Genomic DNA, 23,247 nt, shown 5'->3' with positions numbered 1-23,247 from the left:
GATAAGATATATCTCGTTTCTGTCAACGTACAGTTGCAACATTTAAAAAAATTAACGAAAATGTAAATAGGACATACGACTGTGTATCCATAATTAGTTATGTTTCACTTGCGCGTACGTGCATATGCAATTTTTGCAAGAATTAACGAAAGAAGCAATCGTGACGCGAACAAAGTGGTTATCCACATGTAAAATATGCCGCTAATTGCTGGTACGGCAATTAGATACGTTCGTTACGAGGAGTGTCGTTCGTGTATGCAAATGGTGCGACATCTTCAATTCCGTGCACGTTGAAAAATCGTTGCCGATATCCGGTATCGGTGGATGACTGCTCGTGTCGACCAGCCAACGAATCGTGTAATTAAATAGTAATCGCTCATTACCGTGGCTCCGTCGTTTGTTATATTGGCGTATATGCACGCCAGTTATACTTACCTATAATGCAACATATTTCTAACCGGTTTCGATGGAATCGAAATTAATATGTGGATAATGAAAGACTAGAAGCGCCATTACTTAAAACCTATAGGAAATTTTTTGAATATTTTACTTAACGAGAATATCATTCTCATTTGCTTGGATATAACGACGATATTTTATTTTAACAGGAATGCAGAATCGCGGATGATTAATCGCTATAGGAAACTATATAGGCGTGTGTTTTAGAACTCGTAACTCGTTAACCTGTCTCGTTCGGATTGCCAATATTTTACACGTAATAATTTAATCACTCGGAGCTCCGTTCCCTCAGCGTATCGTTACATTTGTATGAGAAATATAACTACCGTTGTTTCGAAGCTTATCGAAATAAATTATCTGTTATCGAATTATAATGATAATCGAATTATCGTGGAATGAAATTTCGTAAAGAACTTTCACAGTATTTTACTTGCATGTTAAAAAAAAAACCTTTGATTTACTACGTTTTGTAATACCGTCAATATTTTAACGATGCTCGACTATCATCGTCATATTGGTTTCATAATTCTAAGGTTGAAAGCACATTTAAAAATATACATAGAAATTACAAGATTTAAACAGTTAATTATTCGTTATTAATGAACTTGGATATTCAATGAGATAATCCTTAACACTTGTTACATGCCCAAGATTGTTATTTTTATTTTTTACTAAGTAACAAATACACTTGCAAGAAATATCTCGTATTCTTATAGGTTTTCGTATTGCTTTCAATCACGATCAATGTAATCACGAAAGTCGTGTCCAATTACAGTATTCGTAAAATCTCGAAATATTTTATGCAACATGCGATATGGCCATTAAAGTTGTCTATGTGAGTAATCAAATATCTTTAAGAACCGGTGTGTACGTATTTGGTTATATATCGGTGGCTGCGATTGTTCGTTCGTGAATTTACATAATTACGGAGGCGGTTGGTTATATATACGACAGCTGATTTGCATACTTAATTCCGTAATTGGCGCTTCTTAATTGTTTAACCAACTGCGTAATTCAGCGAAGAATATTTCGTCAGAGAATGGGCCTTCCGTGACGTTAATGGTCCGTGGTGACGCGATTATTCTCGAAAAGATATCCTGTGCTCATCTCGGATCGATCTTATGGCCTCCTTTTTCTTGATGATACACACCGTTTGACGAAGGTTTTTTTCGAAATTGTTAAATACGCGATTGTAGAGATTATGTGACGTTTCTTAGAAACACTTGTGTACTGTTATATCCATATAATTTTTTATTCTTGGAATATTTGATACGAAGATTAAATCTACGTGTTTATGGATTACGGATGGAAGCTGTCAAACGTTTTACAAGTTTAGAAGGTTCCTTCTTTCGTAACACCTTATTATATTTCTTTTTGTGTTATTGGCTGGGAGTTATTTTCATTTAGTTTCATTTATCTTCGTGCGAAACACGTTTGACGATTTAACATCTTTATCCACGATGTGATTTCTTCTTCGATATCATCTTTTACCGTTTTATCGCAGCAACATTGATTCTCTTATCACCGATAGCAAACGTAAAACTTTGTTCCAATTTATATCTCACTATTTTTGCTATCTAAATATCGAAAATCCTCCGTCATCGTCTCAAGAAAATTGTATACGTAAGAATTTATTTCTCTTTCCGTCTTAAAATTGTTGCTCTCCAACGTAAAAATCTCCTCCTCAACGCCATCTCTTTCGTCACGCATTTCCAGACTCCACTTTCGTCAGCGAATCCTAAAACTCGTCCTTCAACGCTTCCTGTACCGTACCAAAAAACGAACTTCATCCCTGCTTTCACTTTTCCCATATTCTTCTCCATTGAAACGTCTCTGGAACGTGTTTTTCATTCCGATCATTCCGCAAGAACACCTACCCATTATTTAACGTTAACATTTCTCCTTCGCAGCATCTCCTCTCCGCAAAACGTCTTGCTCGTTCAACATCGTCTTCAAGGGCTTCGAAATCTTTTGCCATTCCTGGTTGCTCCATTCGTTCACCGTTTCCCTCGACCTACACTTTTCTCCTGTTGCGTCGTTAGCGAATCTCTAGGCGCTTCCTAGACGTCGCCCACGGGCGTCCCGAGCCTCTCCCGGTTCTCTGCAAACAGGAGAAGAGGACGAATGAAAGGACGAGGAGCGAAGGTTCTGGAGGACGAGGGCGAAGGGAAACGACGAAGAGAAGCTAGACGGCCTGTAATTACGGGAAGCTTGGCTGTGCGCAGCTGAGCCGCCCAGAGCGACTCGAAATTACTCAAAAATAAGACCAAATCGCGAACGTATCAAATTATAACCCCGATTCCCTACCCCCTCCTTTTATATTTTTCCTTTTCTCTCTCTCTCTCTCTCTCTCTTTCGTTTCTTCTTTTGTCGTTTTTTCCCTTTGGTTTCGCTAGAGTTGGCGACCAACGGCGTTACAAACGTTTCGCCGAGCTACGTGAATCGCCCAAGCAAACGTCGACCCCGACGCTAATGCGTTTTTAATTGTTGCTAACGCGACCGTAAACAGACCCGATGCAAATTCCGCCGCGATACACTCGATAAGGCGGGGTTCTAGTTCGTTTCGTGGCGGATTTGTTAATATGGCTGCAGGTGTAGCGTGCATCTGAGGGTTGAGGAGAGTACGGGGTATCCTGGAATAGAGGAATTTGGGTCGGGAGAAATTTGATAAATTTTCAGTTGGAAACAGGGCGATGGAGAATTTTTATTATTCTCTGACTAGAAGTCTTGACTTTTATATCTACTGCGTGCTTTCCCTTTGGATAACTTATTTGTTTCGAGGGTGAATTATCGGGGGATGGAAGATTTTAGTATATAGTTCTTTCAGAATAGTTTCTAGTATAGTGGCTAAATTTCGTGAATTTTATGGCGCGAAAGGGGATGGATCTTTGCTTGGGACTTTAAAAATACGTCAATATGATAGTCAATACTCAGGATTCTGAATGCTCTATTGTCAATGTATCGGTTCTTGGCGCTGACAGTGGCACAACGGAGTAAACTTGGAATTCGCTTTTATCGAATAGAAGGCCTGCATTATGTTTCTACTTTTATCACGTAAAACGGTATATTTATAATTCTGCCAGTTTTGCGTCAGCGGGGAAAATTATTATTCATGTATGCCGCTATCAACGTGACCTTAGTTTTACAACATCGGCTCCTCTTTATTTGTTTTGTGACGCCACAAGTGCAAAGTCGTACTGCTTTCGCGGATAATACAGAATACCCTTTGTCGATGTCGTTAAAACGTCTGGCGGAAACTTATTTGTAAATTTTAAAGAATCTCTCTTATAAAATTTCCATCTTTTCAATCGTGCCACTATCAGTGCCAAGCAACGATACGTATGCTGATCCTCTCGAGGATCTCGTGCGTACAACAATGTCTAGAACTTTGAATATCGACGATAAGATCGATCGCGTGGACTCCCCTTTGGTCGTATTTAATTGCCACTTTATTTAATTTCCGTTTCTTCGAAAATGATAGTATTACGAAAGGTAGAAAATACGTATCCTTGAAAGGTATTGTTTGCGAGTTTTATGAGCCGAGCTAAAAGAAGACACGACGATATGTAGAAAGTTCGTAGAGTAACCGTGTTTCGGATATAGATTCTTCTATGTATCTATTTAAATGAATAAGCATCTGCGTAAAAAACTTTCTACTCTGCAATTGAATCGTGAGCTGACGATCAAAGATACTTGACTATTGCTATCAGATAGAATCACGTAGATCCGTCGTAAATAGCGACTATCGAAGGAGGTTAAACCATAATTTTCTTATAACTCTGCGATACCAAGAAACTATGCATTGTGAATGTCATCATTATGTAGTTAGCTACATATAGTACATTTACTACGTACATATGTTTATAGCATATACTACATATATATTAGCAGTGTTTATGAGTCAGCGGCCGTTTAATATTAAACGAGATTAAAACGAGTATTGTATTCGATATAAATAATTACAAATTAGGATTGACACTTATTAACCGTTTATATACAAGGAATGCTATTAGATATGGAAAAATAGTCTGTGTTTCTACTTTCAAATTTCGTGTGACTATGTGCATATTAATCTCTAAACATTAAAATATTTCTGGTCATTTTTGTCACTTAATTTTTGATTTACCATTCTCTTATTGCTTTGATTCGATAGATAATTTTTAATTTTTATGTATCTCGAACTTTCGAAAGATGCTCACTGAGAGGTGGTGGTATATCAAACATCTGCGACGTGTATCGCTGCATCGTCACTGAGAATAAAGTAAATCGTTTTAGCGATATCATCAACAAAAGACGAGGCTGTATTAAACATATTTGTTAGTCGCACCTAAACCACGTATTATTTTCAAAATTAAACGAATTTATAGAAATATGAATTCGAACGAAGAAGAGTATGAGGCTACGTCCGATAAATTATAAATTACATTGCCCCAATGCCCTGATCATAACTCGGTTCTAAGAAAACATGTTCAAAATTATCAAATATCTGACACGTTATATATACATATATATAATACTCGAATAATTTCATTAACTGAAATTAATAAGAAATCGATTTATGTCGTATATATTTAGACGTCATATGGTTGGTTAACGATCTGACGATCGAGAAAGTAATTAGTTTATATCAAGTTTCGATCGTCTTCTTCTCTTTCAATTAATCGTCGATTAATCATCGAATGGTTAGGAGAAGTTGTCCGTTCGCATCGACAGAAGGTGACGTTTCTGGAAAATAGAGTCACGACCAAGGTATTAACGTTTCTATCCATCGGTGCAACAACTTTTCACGCAATAACGACGTTAATGATCAGTCAGATGTTATCGAATAATAACTGCAATTATTAATAGATTATCGAACCGCGACTCGCGCGGATTTCGAATTAATCGACGCGTTTAATGCGACGGGGCCTTCGTGCTCGTTGTTGCCTGGTTGTATCGCCTCTTACCAAGGAATAATTAATGAGCTGGTAATAGTGGTCTTAAGTATACCGGGAACATTTTTCATCGTTCCTCGGGATTCTTGAAACTTTAAAATGAATAAAAGCATCGAATAGTGCAGAATCGTAATTTCATGGAAGGAAGGGTATCTATTATCTTGCAACTGGCGTCTGAATAACGTTTCAAAGAATTAAAAATTCAACATCTAAAAAACTAAACATCGATCACACGAAAGCTACATATTTATGCATTTATTTCCCTCTACTCACGTTTCATTTGTCTATCGCGTTTCATTCCTATTAATCGCTGTATCAACGTTAGATCCTGCATCGAAGGGAATTTCGAGAGAACAATCGAGTAACATTTTTACTTAACTGCTAGTTTCCAAACTTTGGATTTTTATACTCTGAATGAACGTCAATGTTGAACGTTAAACGAGAGTAGTTAGAGTAAACATAACGTTGTTTCAATTGGTCACGAGAAAGAACGAAAGAAGAATTTCGAACTAGCAAACCCAGTTGCTTTCTACAAAAATACGATATAAAGTAAAAAGAAAAGAATAAAGGGAAAATTAATGTAAATTCGTAAAAAGACATAGAATCTCGAGGACAAGAAGAAATATCAGTGATTTCAGTAATTGATGGTAGTAATCGCGACACGTGTTCAGCTGCTATTCACAGGAACAAAAGGAAGAGCTAAGAGCTAATTCAGTTCACGGGCTGCCGATCGATCGAACGAGGAGTCGCATTGCCATGCAAACGCATGAAATGTTAACTGGGTCTTTAAGTCGCACGCATGGTGCGCGTTTCTCGATCGAGAAGGTCGAGGTAGAAAAGAGACCGCTTTAATGGCCACATCACGTATGCACGCGCTGGCTTAAATAAGACGCGTTTTCCACGTGCTTCGTACGTTCCTTGCGATCTCAGGTTCTCGTCTAAACGCATATCCTTGATAGATCTTGCCTTGGCCGCTTGTAAACAATGCTACCAGCATGATCAAACAACGATTGTCAGTCATCGACAGGTTCTCGATGATCTATCGCGCGCTTTGAAAGTTATAGCACACTTTATTCTTATTTTCTCCTCTTTTAATCATTTATTTACCTATTTGCACGTAATGCGTTGAAAGATTTAATTCTTTATATTCTGTCGAGTTTATCGTACGAAATGCTGCGTTGGTAATGTGAAAATTTTCTTCGATCGTTTTCACTGGTAAAATTAAATTTGCAAATTATTTATGCTCCGTTTCTTTCTTCGTATAGAGCTCTAGATTCGATTCTAGACGTTGGCGAATTTCCACAAATCTATATTTATTACATCGAAATCTATATCAAATCGCATTTTAGAAATAACGAGGAGTTTTGCGTTCACTGAAGTGTGATGTTTAATCTATCTGAATTATACACCGATGCTATAATAGTTTTATCCGGATGATTCGCGTAGATATCCTTTGATCTTAAATATTAAATACACTGATCGTTCCTCTCCATTTATTTACTCTTTTAACGATTAGGTATTACTTGAATTGATGTTGAATTTCTCAGCAAACGCATTACATTCCACACGAATTTCTAATAATTCAATTCGAATTATTATGCAACACGCGAAAACTTGCTCCTCGTACGTTTTAATCGTATTCAGCTTAATGATTTGATTAATTTATCGAATAATAAAGATTGCTACAATATTAAAGGTCGAAAGTTAAGTCACCATATTATAATCGAATCGTACGACGATATTAATCACGGTTACATAATCGAGAATGGAAGCTGGCGAAACGAAAAGGGATAAAAAGAGCGAAATCGAATTCGATCGAGGTCGGAAAGTAGCTCGGGATAGCTGGGACCCGCTGGTCGAGAGAATCGAGCGATTTATCGTCCCGAGCTTTCCCGGCAAAGTATCCCCGGCCGACTTCCGGCAGACGTAGGTATCGGTCGATCGACATGACTCTTTCGAGGTGGAATACTCAATTACCGAGCGAGCGGACTTCTAGGTAGCCAGCGGCTCGTGCAGTTCGTGTCCGTTTTTCTCTTTTTTCCTCTTTTCATTTTATTTTTCTTCTTTCCTTTCCTCCCCGCCCTCATTGTTCACTGACTCTTTATGAACGAATGAAGCTTGCGTGTCGTTCGTTCGTGACGACGCGTGGACAACGTCGATGATGATCGTCGTTTAAAAATTAATTGCCACCTAATGAATTTTCCCTGAATCGCGTTATCTAATGTAATGTAACATTTTCTTTCGTTACGTCGAAAATTTCTTCGTTCTTGCAAGTTTTCTACTCATTGTGCTTTGTATGTTCTTTAGGTTCCTTTAGGTGTTTCGTTCTCTGTTTTTCGTTACGTTCAATCTTTTTACCTTTCATTCTCCGACTTTTTGAACTTTATGAATAGAAGTAGAATTTCTAAGATACCTGGACAGCTAAGTACACGGAATCGAAATTGTAGCGGGGGTATTTTCGAAAAATGGGAATTTTGTTCAAGTTAGAAGTAAGAGCTTGAGTAACGTAATAGCGTGCTTAATTTAAGTAGCAGAAGTTAATATACAGTCTGTACGCAATTCAATCTTCCGCGAGAAAACTGGATCGTTTATCTTCGAGCCAAATTTTTTTTTTTACCGACCTAAGCTTTCAAATCATCTGAGAAAGTTGTAGAATATTTATCAATGTCTCCGGCGCGGTGTATAATTGTCGAAATTTTTTCCAATAAAAATTGAGCAGAGAGAGAGGTCCGAGTAATTTAAAGTTAACTAGTATCAATTTCTCCTTTAAAAAAGAAAGGAAAAGAGAATTCCAGTTAAACGTGGAATCGCGACACTGACTAATTCATGGGTTTCTTGCGCGTGTTCCAGGCCCCGACATACCAGGCTTTCTTCTGCAGCCATTCAGGAAGCCAAAGAGAATAAGGACGGCCTTCAGCCCCAGTCAGTTGCTCAAGCTGGAGCACGCGTTCGAGAAAAATCACTACGTCGTCGGTGCGGAGAGGAAGCAGCTGGCGCAGGCGCTCTCGTTGACGGAAACGCAGGTAACATCCTCCGCCTATTCCATAGAATCAACCCTTTGCGCTCCATATTTTTGTCGCACAGTGTTAGTATTGATCTTATATTAAATCGATAGTAATTCGAAGCATAACGTAGAATCTCGTAGACCGCAAATGTTCACGCACTTATGGGAAATTTCAAAGTACGTAGAGAATGCACAACGATTGCAAGCGTATATAAAATATTCAGAGTAAAATATTCTATATTCGTCCTATTTCGTCCGGGAAAGCTTTACGCGAGCCCAGTTACGTAAAAATCGAGGAAGTTTAATTTCAATTGTAATTTTAGTTCTAATTTTTAACGATTCTCTGTTATTTAATTAATCCGAAACATATTGGCGACATAAGCGTGTTTGTTCATTTTTGCGTAAAGAATTAAATCTTGGCTGCATGTTTGATATAACAGAATACGTTCAACGTTTTTTTTTTTTTAATTAATCGGTATTTTGATATTTTACAATCGGCGACGATGGAGACGTTGTGTTGTAATAGATGTGTAGGATAAAATGTCGTTACAAGCGTGTTTAATTTTAGAAATCGTAATACTAATTCCAAGCAAATACTTAAACGATTTTTTAAAAAGCTTGTGTTCTATATCTACGCCGTGTAGTAGCTCGGTGAATTCTTTATGAACTTTGCATGACAGATGATCGACAGTTTTCGTTTCACTGGCGTATAGCAGTTAGAAAAATGTTCACCTACTCACAATCCTGTTACCATAGTACTTTCGAGCGAAGTATTTAAGTGCCATTCCTCTCGTCGTTCGCAAACATATGAATTTGCATAAATATTCGTACTTTAATAACGATCTATTAAATTGAATATAAATTATGGAGAATAAAAATATATAACAATCGTCGTATATTATTTATAATTTGGATAACGATTTCAATCCTTAGCTTACGTTAGGTGAATTCTAAAGAGGAAGTGGCACTCGTCTCGATATAAATCTTTCTAAATTCATTAGAAAAATTAGGATCCTGCCGTAAAAGAAGAGAAAATCGAAATTTGATGGATTTCATGCAATTTCACGGAGCCTGGCTGCGATCAGATCGAATGTCGTGCAATTAAATATCGGCAATTAGTCAGTTAAAGGGGTAGGAATAGAAGACGAGGCGATGGGCTGATGAGCATCTCGCCGCTGGAGAACAATTATTTCCGTCAAAACGGTTTACAGAAAACGGAGAAAAAAATGAAAATTCGCGTCGGTTAGAGGATCCGTTAGGTCGAGCCGAGCGTCGTGGCTAATTACCCGGCAATTAGAACCGTAATTACAACGCGGTCGGACGCAAGGGCGCGAAGCAGTTCAGCCGGCATCAAATTACTCCGTTTAACGAGAACGGCTATTCAATTATCGGGAACGTGGACAAAATTCCGCGGCTATCTCACGCACTGCATCTAAAGCCGCGTGCACAATGTCACTGAGTTTCTTCAAGTTCGATCTTTCTATCATGCTTCAAATCTTTTAAGATTCAACTAGATGGGAAATCAAGGGCATATTTGCGCGAGTTTTAATAGCAAGAAAAATGTAAAGATTCGTCTTTCACGTTCTGACACCATACTGAAGAATTTTTTCAACGATCATGTTAGTCGTTGATTAATTCGTCATGAATTAACGTCAGGAATCAAAGGAAAATGATTGTGGCACAATTTGCAAGGTTTTTCTCGGAAGTAATTTTATATGGTTCGTCGATTAATCCGATACGGTACCAAATTTAGTAGAGGAATTTAACGTCTAACCTAAGCGAAATAAGATTTTACCTTGATGCTAACCGAAAATGCATCGCTCTAAACTCAGACTTGCAACACAAAAACTTTTCATCTATAATATCGCAGAAGCGTTCGAGGCGTAATCTGCCTTAACAAGGGCCCATAAATCTTAAGTTGCCGTTTCCACCATCTTTCGATCCTATCTCGCCACCTAACCTCCTCTCTACTTAAATCAATCTTCACCTTGCAACCTACCATAGAAACTTCATACAGCAACGAAACCGATCTGACACCGGTTTCCGAGACTAGTCTCGCAAATCAGCGTCCATCACACCCCATAATTCCCAAAGTATCTCTACATCTACCTCCGGAGCAGGCCTTAAGCCAGTTTCCATGGATGCAGAGGAACGCGCAGTGGCCTCTATTCGTTCCCTTAATGGTCGAAACGTACGAAAAAGTAGGGACAGGAGCGAGTAACGAGAGGTTTCATATGCTAATAGCCGATCGAGGGGTGGCGAATTTTAGGGTGGTGCGTGCTGTGCTTCTGTTTCTCTGTGTGCATGCACGAGCTCGTGTAAAGTGGTGCGTGTTGCTGCACGATCCAGATGCATTACGTGCATATATCACGGACAGGCGTCGCGTTACGTATTCCATGGGCGTAACACGGTTCAAAAAAGGGAGAGGGCAAGCGTAAAGGGGAGCGTAGCGGGGTGGTATTGTGAATTTAAGCCGGGAGAATGGAGGAGAGCGGCTCGACGCCATCTTGGTGTCACGGTGGAAACAGGCTTTCGCTCTTCCGCGTCCTCGACTTTGGCCCCTCGTTTTCACCGCGCCTGCAATTTTCCGCTAATGGGAAATAGAAACTTTCTCGTGGGGAAAATTTGCGGCTTCTCGCGATTAAAGATTATATCGGGTTTCGGCGATGTAGATTTTCAGCGGACCGAGTTGTAGTATAACCTTAGATGATGATATCTGACCTGTAGAAATTTCCATCTAACACAGTTTGCAATGTATAAATGCATAAGATTTTGAACTGGGATTAAGTGGAGTTAGAGGGCCTGTTTTACTCGTAGAAATTCCAATTTCTCGCTAATTGTACAGGCGCGCAGAATTTGACGCGTTAGATTTTAGACTCGAATGAAATTAGGCTAAATCCTGTTTTATTTGTAGAAATTTGAATCTTCCACGGTTATATAAATCTACGAAACTGTATAAAACTGTAAAGTTCGATCTGTAGAAGTTTTTTTGCTTTTAATGACATTGGAACTTTTTTTCTTCGATAAAGGTTTCGTTGAATTTCGACGAATACGTAAATTCGAGGATGATAGGTTTAGGATTGAAATTGGACCGTGTTCGCTGTTGCTCGTCCCATAAAAATTTTCTGGCATCTACAAGATACGTAGGATTTTGTGAGATAAAAAATTCTGGGAGCGTAATTACGCAAAGCAGGGGCGAGGAAGAATGATCGCGTCGTTAAGGTTATGTTTGAGATGCAATTAACGTGGAACGGTACAAGTTCAAGTGGCACTTAGTGACCCTCTAAACACCGCGCATAGATGGTTGCGTGTTGCGCGTTTTACAAGCCTGTGCTTAACTCGTGCTCGTTAATTAAACTTATTAAGCGAACTCGCTATTTATGCAAGATAACTAAAGCAAACATTTGAGTCAGTTTATTAGTCATTACGGCCGAGCGAATGAACTTTTCAAGGGGAAAAAATTTCGATAATTTTCGCTCGAACCTCTGGCAATTTCTTTCTTAGAATATTTGCTTTATTATTTTAATTTAAGATACGAGAAACAATTGATGGTAATTGATGTGTATTTTGCATAATGTTTATTCACAACACAGTGTCGGACGTTAATCACTGGTTGTACTTCATTATCTGATTCATCGAAGAGGAAAATAATAAAACTGGCAATCAGATAGGAAAATTAGATTGTAGGATTACAAACGCTACTTAAGAGCAAATCTGTTATTCAAGTCGGAGATATACATATACTTATATCGTTCTAGACAATCTCCTATCTTTCTTTGAACGAAAGGAACGAAAATATCAGAGGTTGATTAAATTCTTCGCTATAATATCCTTTCCTCTTTCATATTTCTTTGAAATCAAAAAAGACATTAGTTTATTCTCCGTTTCTATAAATACGTTTATATTGTGAAGTATCACGTGTCCTTTTCTTCCGAATATTTCTGTCACAACATTACGTCCAATGTACAGAATACTGCAAACTATCATTGACACTCGAAAAATCCTTCTTTCGTATCAATATCCTCGTTTATTGCGAAAGCTTTCGGTTTCTACAAACTTTTAGGTAAAATTTGCTTCGATCCTACTCGATTCGCTTCGAACATTATGCAAACCTATTCACAGATTTGCATCTACAGTCTAAAATAACACGATCTAAATTATAGACAATAATAAAAGTTACAGTCTGAATTAAGAAGAAAAGAAATTGATAGTTAAACAAGACAGGCGTACAACGACTACACAAATTCACCAAAGGCGAATCGCGTGTATGCTCGCATAAGCGCGCCAAACCGCTTGTTCTCGCTTGTTAACATTCATAAAGCGGAGCATGAGTTACACGCGACCCTGTGGCCCTCATTAGGCCCCTAATTACGTGCGATTAGCCTCGTAATTATCCAACGAATACCTTACGCGCAATTCGACTTAAATCGCAATCTCGTTTGGCACGAAGAGAAAATTTTCCTGTAAATTTAGATGTACGACAGTTTCCATGGCTGGTGAATAATTGACAGACGTAATCGCTATTTGTGAATCATCGATGACGTTTGATTTAGCGGTCACGTCTGAAAATTTCTCGATTCCTGATTATTTTATCCGTTTCGAGAGAAAGAGAGAGAGAGAGAGAGAGAGTTAGGTACGTGGTGCCATTTTACGGGCAAGTCTTTGCCGTTTGAAACTTTAGTCTCTAATGAGTTAACGATTAAGAGCTTGATTTAGTGGTCTTTAGCGATTGCGTGATGACGGCATGATTTTAGTGACTAATGGGTAGATTGCCGAGCGATGTTAAAGAAATGCAATTTAAATAGAGATTTTTAAATTACAGATAAAACAGCGATATAGCTACAAGCTTTTAAATCTTATACAGTAGCGTTATGAAACAGAAATATATACGCTGACCTCTATCTTAAGTTAGAAAAGAGATCAATGCAATTTTCTATGATCAATGACGCCGAGTCAATATGTCGCACTCACAGAATACAGTAAAAAGATGTTGAATTACGTTTCAATAAACGTGGCTGTGTCATTCTGCTTTTACAATTTTATAGAAACTACAAAATGGAAAAGAAGGCCCTTAATTCGTATTTATCATACGTAGTAGCGGATAAACTATTAACTGAAATTTGTTATCTCAGGGCAATAAGAAATCAACGTTACTTTCCTATCGAAGTTAGAATCTGTTGAAAAATTGAATATCCCTTTTTGTCGATCTCGTGTCACGTAAAATCCAAACTGTTTTTCTGATCTTCCAACAACAAACTTTCACCGCACGTATCTTTTCAATAAATTCAAACGGTCGTACTATAAATCATCGATAAATATCACAGAACATCGTCCCGACAATTACTGTTAAAATCCAAAATTAAAGACGCGATGTTGAAACGATAAGCAGGATGGCTTCTAATTACCAAGGTGCCTCCTCCACGCGGTTCTTTAATTAAAATATGTCCGAGGTTCTCGGTGGGAACGTCCAGACGTGTTGTTCGGGACTACTGTTGATGGTTTTACAACGTTGATCTGTTATTATAATAAAGTTATGGTCACGCTAATAACTATCCCTATGATCGTATTTTGCGAGATTGTTATCGTTAACGTTGTTAAATTTTCATTTAGTTGGCTGCATGTTAAAAGGTAAGGATTTGTTAACAAGCATCGAGAGACGGATAAAAGGCAATTAGTAAACGTTAATGAGGCCAGTAACAGCGGCTTTTCCACCGTCGATACAAGACGCTGCGTTTCGGCGATTATTCTTTCCGCCGTTGCGAGATTTGAATGAGAATTTATTATTTCCTCGCAGTTTCATAGACGTTTTTTTTTTTACATCGGAGACTTTTTTAACTATTTTGTATTCTGAGCGATATGGAAGGAGAGATAGTTAATTGCTTCGCGTTATCTCGATCATCGTTAAATTCTTGTTAAACGGCTACCAATAGTTTAGACAAAGCTAATGATCAATAGATTCGAAGTTAACGAAGCCAGAAACTTTCCTGACTTAATTGATTCTTATTATTTCCGTTACGATCCTCAGCATTATCCTTTTGACCAAGAAATTTTCGTTCTATTTCCACAATTTCCTTCAACTATATTATCAACTATATTATTAGTCAAACCATATCATAACCCATTAGCCAGGAAAGTTACATTAACGCAACGTTTCATTTGTGATTTTCCCTTGGTCAATTCGTATCGTGGAATCCCATCCAACTGAATAGAATTCACGTTGTGATCGTACAAGGCAAATTTGCTCGACGTAGTTCCCCATTACTGTTTCTTCTTCTACCTAAACGTCAGATGTAATTTTATAATAACCGAAGAAAATGAACTACGAGTCTTTGCTCGAATCATAAAAATCAGCTAATTTAATGAACATCTGCAGTGTATATTGTACTGTTAATAAGTTACATTATTTGCATCTCTTAATAACGTTTCATCAATGTAACTTTCATCGTTTTACTGGTTGGCCTTTAATTAATTAAGAGACACCAAAGAGGATAGCTGCTTAATATCGTTAAACCTATCGTTTCAGAAATATTTCAGAGAAAGGTGTAGCAATATTTTGTTGACTGCCTGTAATATCAAAAAAAGGATGGAAGCAAAGCGAAGGCAATTTTCTCTTGTATTTCGTGCTTCGTTTTTACGTGGGCTAGACCGCTAGGCAAGCCTGATTCCGGCCCGTCCAATTATCCTCGCTTAGTAATTCTGTTTTTGCACGGCGAAATATGAAACTGAGACCCTTCTTCTCTTCTTTGTTATCGCTGCAGTTGAAATCGCGAACGATGTAAGAAAAAGAAACGAGAAAAAAAAGAACAGAAGAAGGAGAAAGAAAGAGAACTAATTGTTAGGCTTGGCGAGATCATGCATGCGGAAAAGGTTCGTCCTGGGGGATGCAAATGCGTCGGTTACTGGATCGCTCGGTTTTATTGCCGCTGACGAGCTTTCACGTCGCAATTAGCGCGCCGACGCTCCGGTTAAGCAATTAAAGACGAACGAGTACGTTTGTGTAGATGGCGCGTGAACCTGAAGAACCGAATTGATGAAGAGATAGCGAGCAGCATCGAGCAGGTGAATATGTTGCCGCTCTTGTCCCAACTGCACCGTGCCCATGTTTGGCTCGTGTCATTCATCGGTTGTGAAATTCGTCGCGTTTCGTGTTGATGCGTACGATCGAGAAATTGGCTAATGAAATTCTTAATTAAACGAATTTTTTTTTAATTAGACCAACTCCTGCAGATTGAATCCGCTTACGGTCGGCGATAAAAATAAGCGTATAGCTAGCGAAAATACGTATCGATAAAGTTTAATTAAATATATCATTTGTTTTTACAGGAAAATGTAAATATTAATTTAAAGTTCTTTGTTAAATAACTTATGTAACAGTATAAGGGTCGGTAAAAATAAAGTAAAAGTAAACTTCATTGATATACGACTGTATGTGAATGTAAACTATTATGTATATGAAATCTAATTATACGAATTGTTTGTCTCTTGACGACTTCATGTAAGTGGAGTTCTACTATACATCATCTGTTGCAAATGGGTTAATTGGCGAGGATGTAATTATGCAGAGGTGTGTGGAAGATATGATGGAAGAGTTGGAAAGTTGTCAGGATGATTAAAGGTGTGTTGCCTTAAGGTGGGGATCCTGCAGATTTTTTATCCATTGACAAGTATGCATTGTAATTATCTGCAGGCAGAAGACGAGATGAAACTATTAGAACGTTGCCAAAGGGATGGAAGAAGAGATCTTGCGACACAGATGTTTTATATTCAACGATATGATCGTGGAAAAGCGAGGGTGCAAAATGTTAGGACAGCGTCTGGGGACTAAGTTTGCGTCGAAAATTTGGTTCCAAGATTCTTTGGCAAAATGTCGCTGGATTTTTTCGATAAACCATAGACGATCGATTCCGTAGCATCCTCTTTCGTTTTCCAAGTTTGTTGAATAGAAATCATGCTCCACGTATATGTAGTAAATTTGTAGAGGTGTGTGTGTTGCGTTATGTTGTTGTCGTCGGCGATAGTAGTAGTTTCCGGCTGTAAATGTCGCTGCTGGGGCACTGCTAATTATTCTTTTATGCTAATTATTCTTTTGATGAAAAATAGGATCACGGGCGCCGGGAATCGAAGAACCCGGGTCCCGAACGTTCGAAACGTAAAGCGCTAACCACTTCGCTACCGTGTCCGTTGCTTAGTTATTGTCGTGTAGCGGTATTTGTTGTCGAGTGCCGCTACAAATTAATAAGAGTGACGACCCTCTAAGAAATAATTTTCCCGATTATAGGTTTCCTAATAATTAAGACGAAACGTACATCTTGTTATATAAAATCGACATGAAACATTGCTCCAAAATCAATATCGATCAATCGTCCAAACTATAAAGAACTATATAACAAACTATGAAGAAAGGACGGAATGACGAACATGTGCTTCAACTATGGAAAAAGCGTTGGAGGGATAGTCGCAGGATTAATGACGCGAATCATTTTCCATCGGAGCTTTTAAAATTGATACCATGCTGACGACTTTAATTGATTACGAGGCCGCCGGAAGACGATTAATCTCCAACCCTTCTCCGGATTTCGATCAACGTTTCGCATCGATGATTAATGCCAATATCGCTACAATGTTGATGACTCGGGGCTGTAAACTCGATGTGCGTATACATGTTGCCACGTGTGTTTGTGTGCGTGTCGTTAGAAACGATCCACCGAGCAACAGCGTTAACTTTCTCTAATAAATCCACGACAACGACACACGTCGAATAAACATCGTAGCGCGAAGACGATTCTTACCAAAGGAAGATAAAGCACGGAAGAAGAAGAGACGCGTGTGATCAATTATTCGCTATAACGTAATGATGTTTCATCGAATTTTTGAAGACGAAGAAATGCGAATTATTCGCCGTACCGTTTAATCGGTAGCTTATGCTTATGATAGAAGTGGTGTATCCCAGTGAGAATACTTTCACAGAGTATTCTGCGATAGTTGCTGGAAGTTCGTAGACTATTTGGTCGCATTTGAAACGTGAAATTGATATCGTTTCGAAAGTTGATTTATAGAGCAGGCGAATCGTTCAAAATGACTATTCTATCGAACGTTCTATGCAGCGATTGATCGAACGAGGATTTCGCTGTCGGAAGAAATTGAAAATTCACAAGCTTAAACAAACGAATACGAACTCTTACATTAACGAACATCTTACGATGATCCAACTAACTCGAGAAGCGACTATCGTTTGCTTCGATATTTCGTTCCATATAATCTAACTTTGTTCAACTCAATCGATAGCTTTGTTGAAAAACTTTCAGACAGCCAAGCTCCACGTTCCGGCAGAAACTTTACGATACAAATTGCGAATGTAACGTGCGAATTGCGATGTAACCATTCTCGTATAATCCAATCTTAGTTTATAATCCAAACACAGACGACAGTTTCGTCGAAGAAAACTTGGAGAAAGGCGAGTTCCAAATTTCAGCGGAAACTTCAAGATGCAAATTGTACCGCGCGAATTGCGACGTGACTATTCCTGTAACGTTGCATTAATGGCAATGTAAACCAAGTATTGAATCGAGCATCATTCGCCTGGATACCACGCGACTCGGATGTTTCGTACCAATCATCGTGACTCTCGCATCTCGGGCTTACGATCTCGAGTCATTAAACGGTCGGTACACGGGCAATAAGATCTGCAAGTCCATGCATCAGAACGGACGATCTTAGCGTGGAGGAACGATCGGTATCGCCGTGTGCTCGTAAACCTCGAAACCAGCTCGAGAGACGGAAGATCGAACCTGGCCCGATAATTAACAGCGCAAAACCAATCGAGATCGGCCGCTTGTTTGCAAACCAGAAGATGGACCGTTGCTTTACAAAGTTGCATTAACGAGCATAGGGAAAAACTAACAAGAGAACGCCCCAATGGATTTGTATCTTGGTCACTGAAGAATTATCGATGTCTCGACGTAAGAACTCAAACAGCATTAAGCACGATTGTCCGTGATTAATAGCGGCGTGCGGGCAAGAGATGAAGTATGAGACAGATTATTAGCGGACGAAGAAGAAACGATCGACGAGAGAAACAAAACCGAGGAAAGTTGCAAAAGGAAGAACAACCGAACACGTCAGCGGTTAACACCTACAATTAGCGAGGCAAAGAGATCAACAGCTGGTAACGTGTTAATAAATCATCGAGCGGATCGTCGTCTCGAAAGAATAAAGGTAATAAGTAATTGCGGAAATAAGAACACTTTGAACGAGAGACGAGTGAGATTTCAAACAACAGATTGAGAGAGAAAGTTCAAAATGTTGATCTCCGATCATTACGCGCAGCATGAAACCGTTACGGATTGATCGTGAATATTTATGTAGATTGGTATTTTCGCGACCACGAGTGAAGAGATGAAAACCAAATACAGGTTTCTGTTTCACCTACTAAATATCGAATACTTTGCTTTTCAATATTTCATCCTACATACTTTTGTATATTATGCAAATTCAGACCTCTTTTTGTACCTTTACTCTTTCCTTATCTGCAGATACACGTATATTTTTTCATATCTCATTTTTTTTATAACTAGCGAGACAAAGATCTAAAATTCCTAACGGGTTAATAAATCATAATATTGTCCTCGTAAAAATGGGAAGCAGTAAGCAACAGCAGAAATAAGAATCTTCCAATAAGAGAAGACTCTAAACACTCCAAACGAGAGACTGAAAGACAGACAGAGAGAGGGAGAGAGAGTCCTTTGCTATTATTCTAAGCACAAAATTGCCGTGTTTTTCATAGTTGATTGTAAGTAGGTACTTATTAGCAGTTATAATTAACGAGACATTTGGTTGGTAAGCAGAAAAGAAGGTCAGCAGTAAATCAGACATTTGTCGTCGCGGTCGTTCTTGCATATAGGTACCTGTCTAGACCTTACAAAGTAATCGGTCGAGTATGGTTAACACCGGTTTAAGCCGGGTCCGTAAATCATCCAGTTAATTGCCGCTTATCAGCGTAACGACAGAAACGTCTTTTCGCGGCTGTAGGAAGGCCAAGGGAGGCGGAGAACACGAAGGACAATGAAAGGGGTCTGTGGATGGTACAGCGTTGGTCAAACGTTGCTCTAGATCGAATTTATTCCACGTCTCTTATTTGTTATTTGAGATTTTCAAACAGTAGAGACTGGTTAATATACTGTGTAAGATATTGGTTCCATTCGAGACGTTAATAGTTTGTTTCCGTCGGCTCTTATTGATCTTCATCGATAAGACGAAATTGGTTTGTCAGAAAGAAGTATTCTTTGAGGAGTACACAGATGTATGTAGCGTCATAATACATGGGATATTATAGTTTTGAATAAAAGTATAATGGACAAGTAATGGTTCGCGTTTTACGCGAGGAATAAGAGATTGATATCGATTAGGAATCGATGGAACGAATTGGAATTAAATAACGTATAAATGATCACGTAAAAGTAATAAGAATATTAATAAGTAATAAGTAATTCCAGAGGATGAATACAAAGTTTCCATTCGAACGAAGTAAAAAATAATTACATACTTTGAATAAGGATATAACGGTTAAACGAGTTTCTTTTCGATGGAGAATACTCGAAATGGACTAACGAGTTAAGGAATTAAAAAGTAAAAATAACATAACCAATCAACGGATAACGAATAAACGAGTAGAAGATCGAAATTGAATAACAGCTAAACGAATAACGAATAAAATGTTAAGAAATAAAAATTTATTTTAATAACGTTCAATTCTGAGAAATACGTTTTTGTTGTGGGTGCGCCCTAACGAACGAGAGCGCCGCCACGGGGCCTGTTGCGCCTGCGCAGTGCATCGAAATCGTCTCGCGGGCAAAATAAACGCGGTACGGCCATATATTCTCGACGCGAAATACGCGGTGATATTTACTGCAACGTTATTAGCATGCTGGACTGTATATTACCGCGTAATTTGCATCGGGTTTCAGTTGGCCGGGTACGCGGCCCCGCGTCGTTAACAACCTTATAATCTCGCGCGCACACCATCGCATCCCCGTTCTCTCCGTTTTTTCGTCGCTTCGCCTTAACCCGGCGTAATGCCGGGTCCGCATGGACGCGAGAACATTGTCGGGTGGTCGCTGCGGGCGTTTTTCGTCGTCATACTCTACACGTTCATCGCGAAGGGGTTCCAGATCTGTTGCCAACACCTCGGGCCACGACTCTCAATGTCTAATCAAATTCGGTTGTTGTTGAACAGTGGTGCAAATTGGAGATGATAACAGGTTACTCGTTTCAGGGTTCTTTGATCGTTCTGTGGATTCTCTGTGCATTCTCTGCCGGTGTCTTAGGACTGTGGGTAGTTTTGAGCATCTGCTCTTTGTTGGCTCGCATTCTAGTTATTCTGGTTATTTGCGTTCGAAGTTATTTCTCTAGATTTTTATTTTGGCGAGGAAAATGGGGAAAGACAAAGTTTCTCCGATTCAAAAGACGGTTTTCAACCAACGACACGCTTGTGTTCTAAGTATTCATCTAACTGGAGTATAGAAATCGAAGAATACCTTATACCTTTTGATAATACCTAATACCTTCTAATATAGTAAATAGACTATTGTAATATCTGGAAAATATTCGCTTATATATATATCTTTCGATTATATTTCTCGGTCAACCTAATTCCATTTCGTCAAAATGTTTACCATGTTTTTTCCTTATATCCGATGTCACGATTCGTTGAGCAGACTATACATTTGTCATTATTCTGTGTAATAGCTTCACAATGTTGCTAATTAGACGTCATTTAGTTGCTAAGAACGATAACATCGTCCTTGTAGGTTACGTTGCCATAATTCTAGGAAATTCTGCCGTATGTGAAACACCGTCGACTAATGTTCAAAGCGTAAAGCGGGATACCCAGTTGAGAAAGAATGTCACGATAACTGATGTATAGTGAACTGGTTGAATGTAAAATAGCGGTTAGCTGGGAAACAATGAAATATCAGTGTGCACGTTGATATTACTTCGCAGGTCGGTCACGTAGAGAGTACTGGATCAAACTGAAAGAAAAACGAATCTAATTGATCAAACCATCAGGCGTGCGCGCGCGCGAGCTCACGCAGGGGGTTCATCAGTAACCCAAGAAAGTACACACTTGTTGCCGTGTTGAATTGCGTGGTCATTTGCAATTCAATCTTTGCCGCGCAGCTCGCTTTGCCTCGTTCTTATAATATCTTACAAATACTTCGGTAAATTAATTCCAAGTTCAAATTACCGGTTCCATAAAAATGTAAATAGCGACCGTTTTAGTTAAGATCATGGGATTCTTATCGAGCCCGATTTCAGCGTCAATTATCGTGCGTCAGGTTAGGGACCCCCAGTTTTAAGCGGCCTTGGCGCTATTACAGCCAACGACGCACAAAAGTCCCTAGAGAAAATCATTACACGTTTTTCATGCAACATTCGTTACGAATGTTTCAATTAAAATTGGAGCAGAGCGTATGGTGTATGTAATCTGATGGCTTTTTAAATGTTTTGCGTAACCAAGTATTCTAGTATTAACCTTTTAAGTACTCGTACATTCTCATAAATCCTTCCTCACAAACGTAAAAAGATGACAAGGCTAAATGGAACGCAATTATCGACGCATGACCTCGATCATTGACGACAGCTGTGTTTTACGAAATTTCCGTTTCGTCGTTGACACCGATGATACCCGTATTTAGAGTATTAGTGAAAAATTAATGCGCAGTAATTGAGATTTCATTTTATACGTGGGGTATTATAATGAGTTTAATTTTGATTTTGAATACTTTAGAATATCTGATATATCAAGACAAAAATGTTAGCATGTTAACATATGTTAACATGTTAGCTTGAAACATTCTAATATATTAGCTTTCTCAAATAGCAAAAATACATTACGTAATAAGATATCCTGACGATAAATACACGTTAACTCGAAATTACACCCAATTTATATCAATCTTCTTGCGATAACCAGATACCTAGATAATCAGGAGGAAAATCCCAAGAAGCAAGCTTCCACAGTCTCAATAATATCAGACATCCTTCATGCCAGTCGCTTGGATTAATAAACCCCACTAATAAACATTAAACGAAAGTTCAAAGTTTCACGATATCATGTAACACGCACAGATACACGTTAGTGCGAAATCCAGCTCGACTCGGAATATTCAAGCAAGGATCCTTCTATTAGAAAAGTATTTTGACGAAATAAAAATAAAATTCCAGGAAGCAAGCTTCCACTTTCACGGAGATAATATTATCATCGAACATTCCATTCTAATTGCTCGGATTAATAGATTCAATTAATGAACGTTAAAGGAAAATTCAAAGTTCCACGATACTTAGCGTAGTTGGATACCACTTTCGTCTGAGAATATTCAAACGCTGATTCATTTTCCTACGTTAGAAAAGTATTTGAACGGAACAAAAATAAAATTCCAAGAAGCAAGCTTGCACTTTCACAAGTTTAATATTATCGAGCGTATCGTCTGTTGCAATCGTTTGGAAGCGGTCCATTAATGAATTCCATCGAAACGAAGTTGGAAGTATGGACGACCCCAGGTGGCATTCAGTGGCGTTAATCTGAAATATAATTAGCGAGGAGATGGGTGGGGGGTAGTGCGGCGAATCGGTCGCATAATTGCGCCAGGAAGAGGAGGCCACGTTCACATACAATATCGGGATGACAGCGCATTCGCAATGCTTTATTCTTAGTCCAGCGACGACACGCCTCATTATGCATAGAGAATCCGCACGCGGCCTGCATAATATGCAAAACTTCTTCCATTACCGTCCACGAGGCAACGTAACACACGGCTGGCAAAAGGGTACGCGCGCGTATTCGCCAAGAAT

General features: G+C 38.8%; 1 protein-coding gene across 1 annotated transcript in view; it reads left to right on the top strand.

Annotated features, from left to right (window-relative positions):
• The window catches only part of LOC100642539 (homeotic protein empty spiracles), a 53,836-nt gene that overhangs the window by 16,591 nt on the left and 13,998 nt on the right, over positions 1–23,247 (top strand). The window contains exon 2 of the mRNA XM_003401101.4: positions 8,244–8,416. Coding sequence (XP_003401149.1) covers positions 8,244–8,416 — 173 coding nt within the window. The remainder of the gene's footprint in view (positions 1–8,243; positions 8,417–23,247) is intronic.

Source organism: Bombus terrestris, chromosome 15 (assembly GCF_910591885.1).
Source record: "Bombus terrestris chromosome 15, iyBomTerr1.2, whole genome shotgun sequence".
Classification (NCBI taxonomy): domain Eukaryota; kingdom Metazoa; phylum Arthropoda; class Insecta; order Hymenoptera; family Apidae; genus Bombus; species Bombus terrestris.
This window is presented reverse-complemented; position numbering and strand designations above follow the sequence as displayed.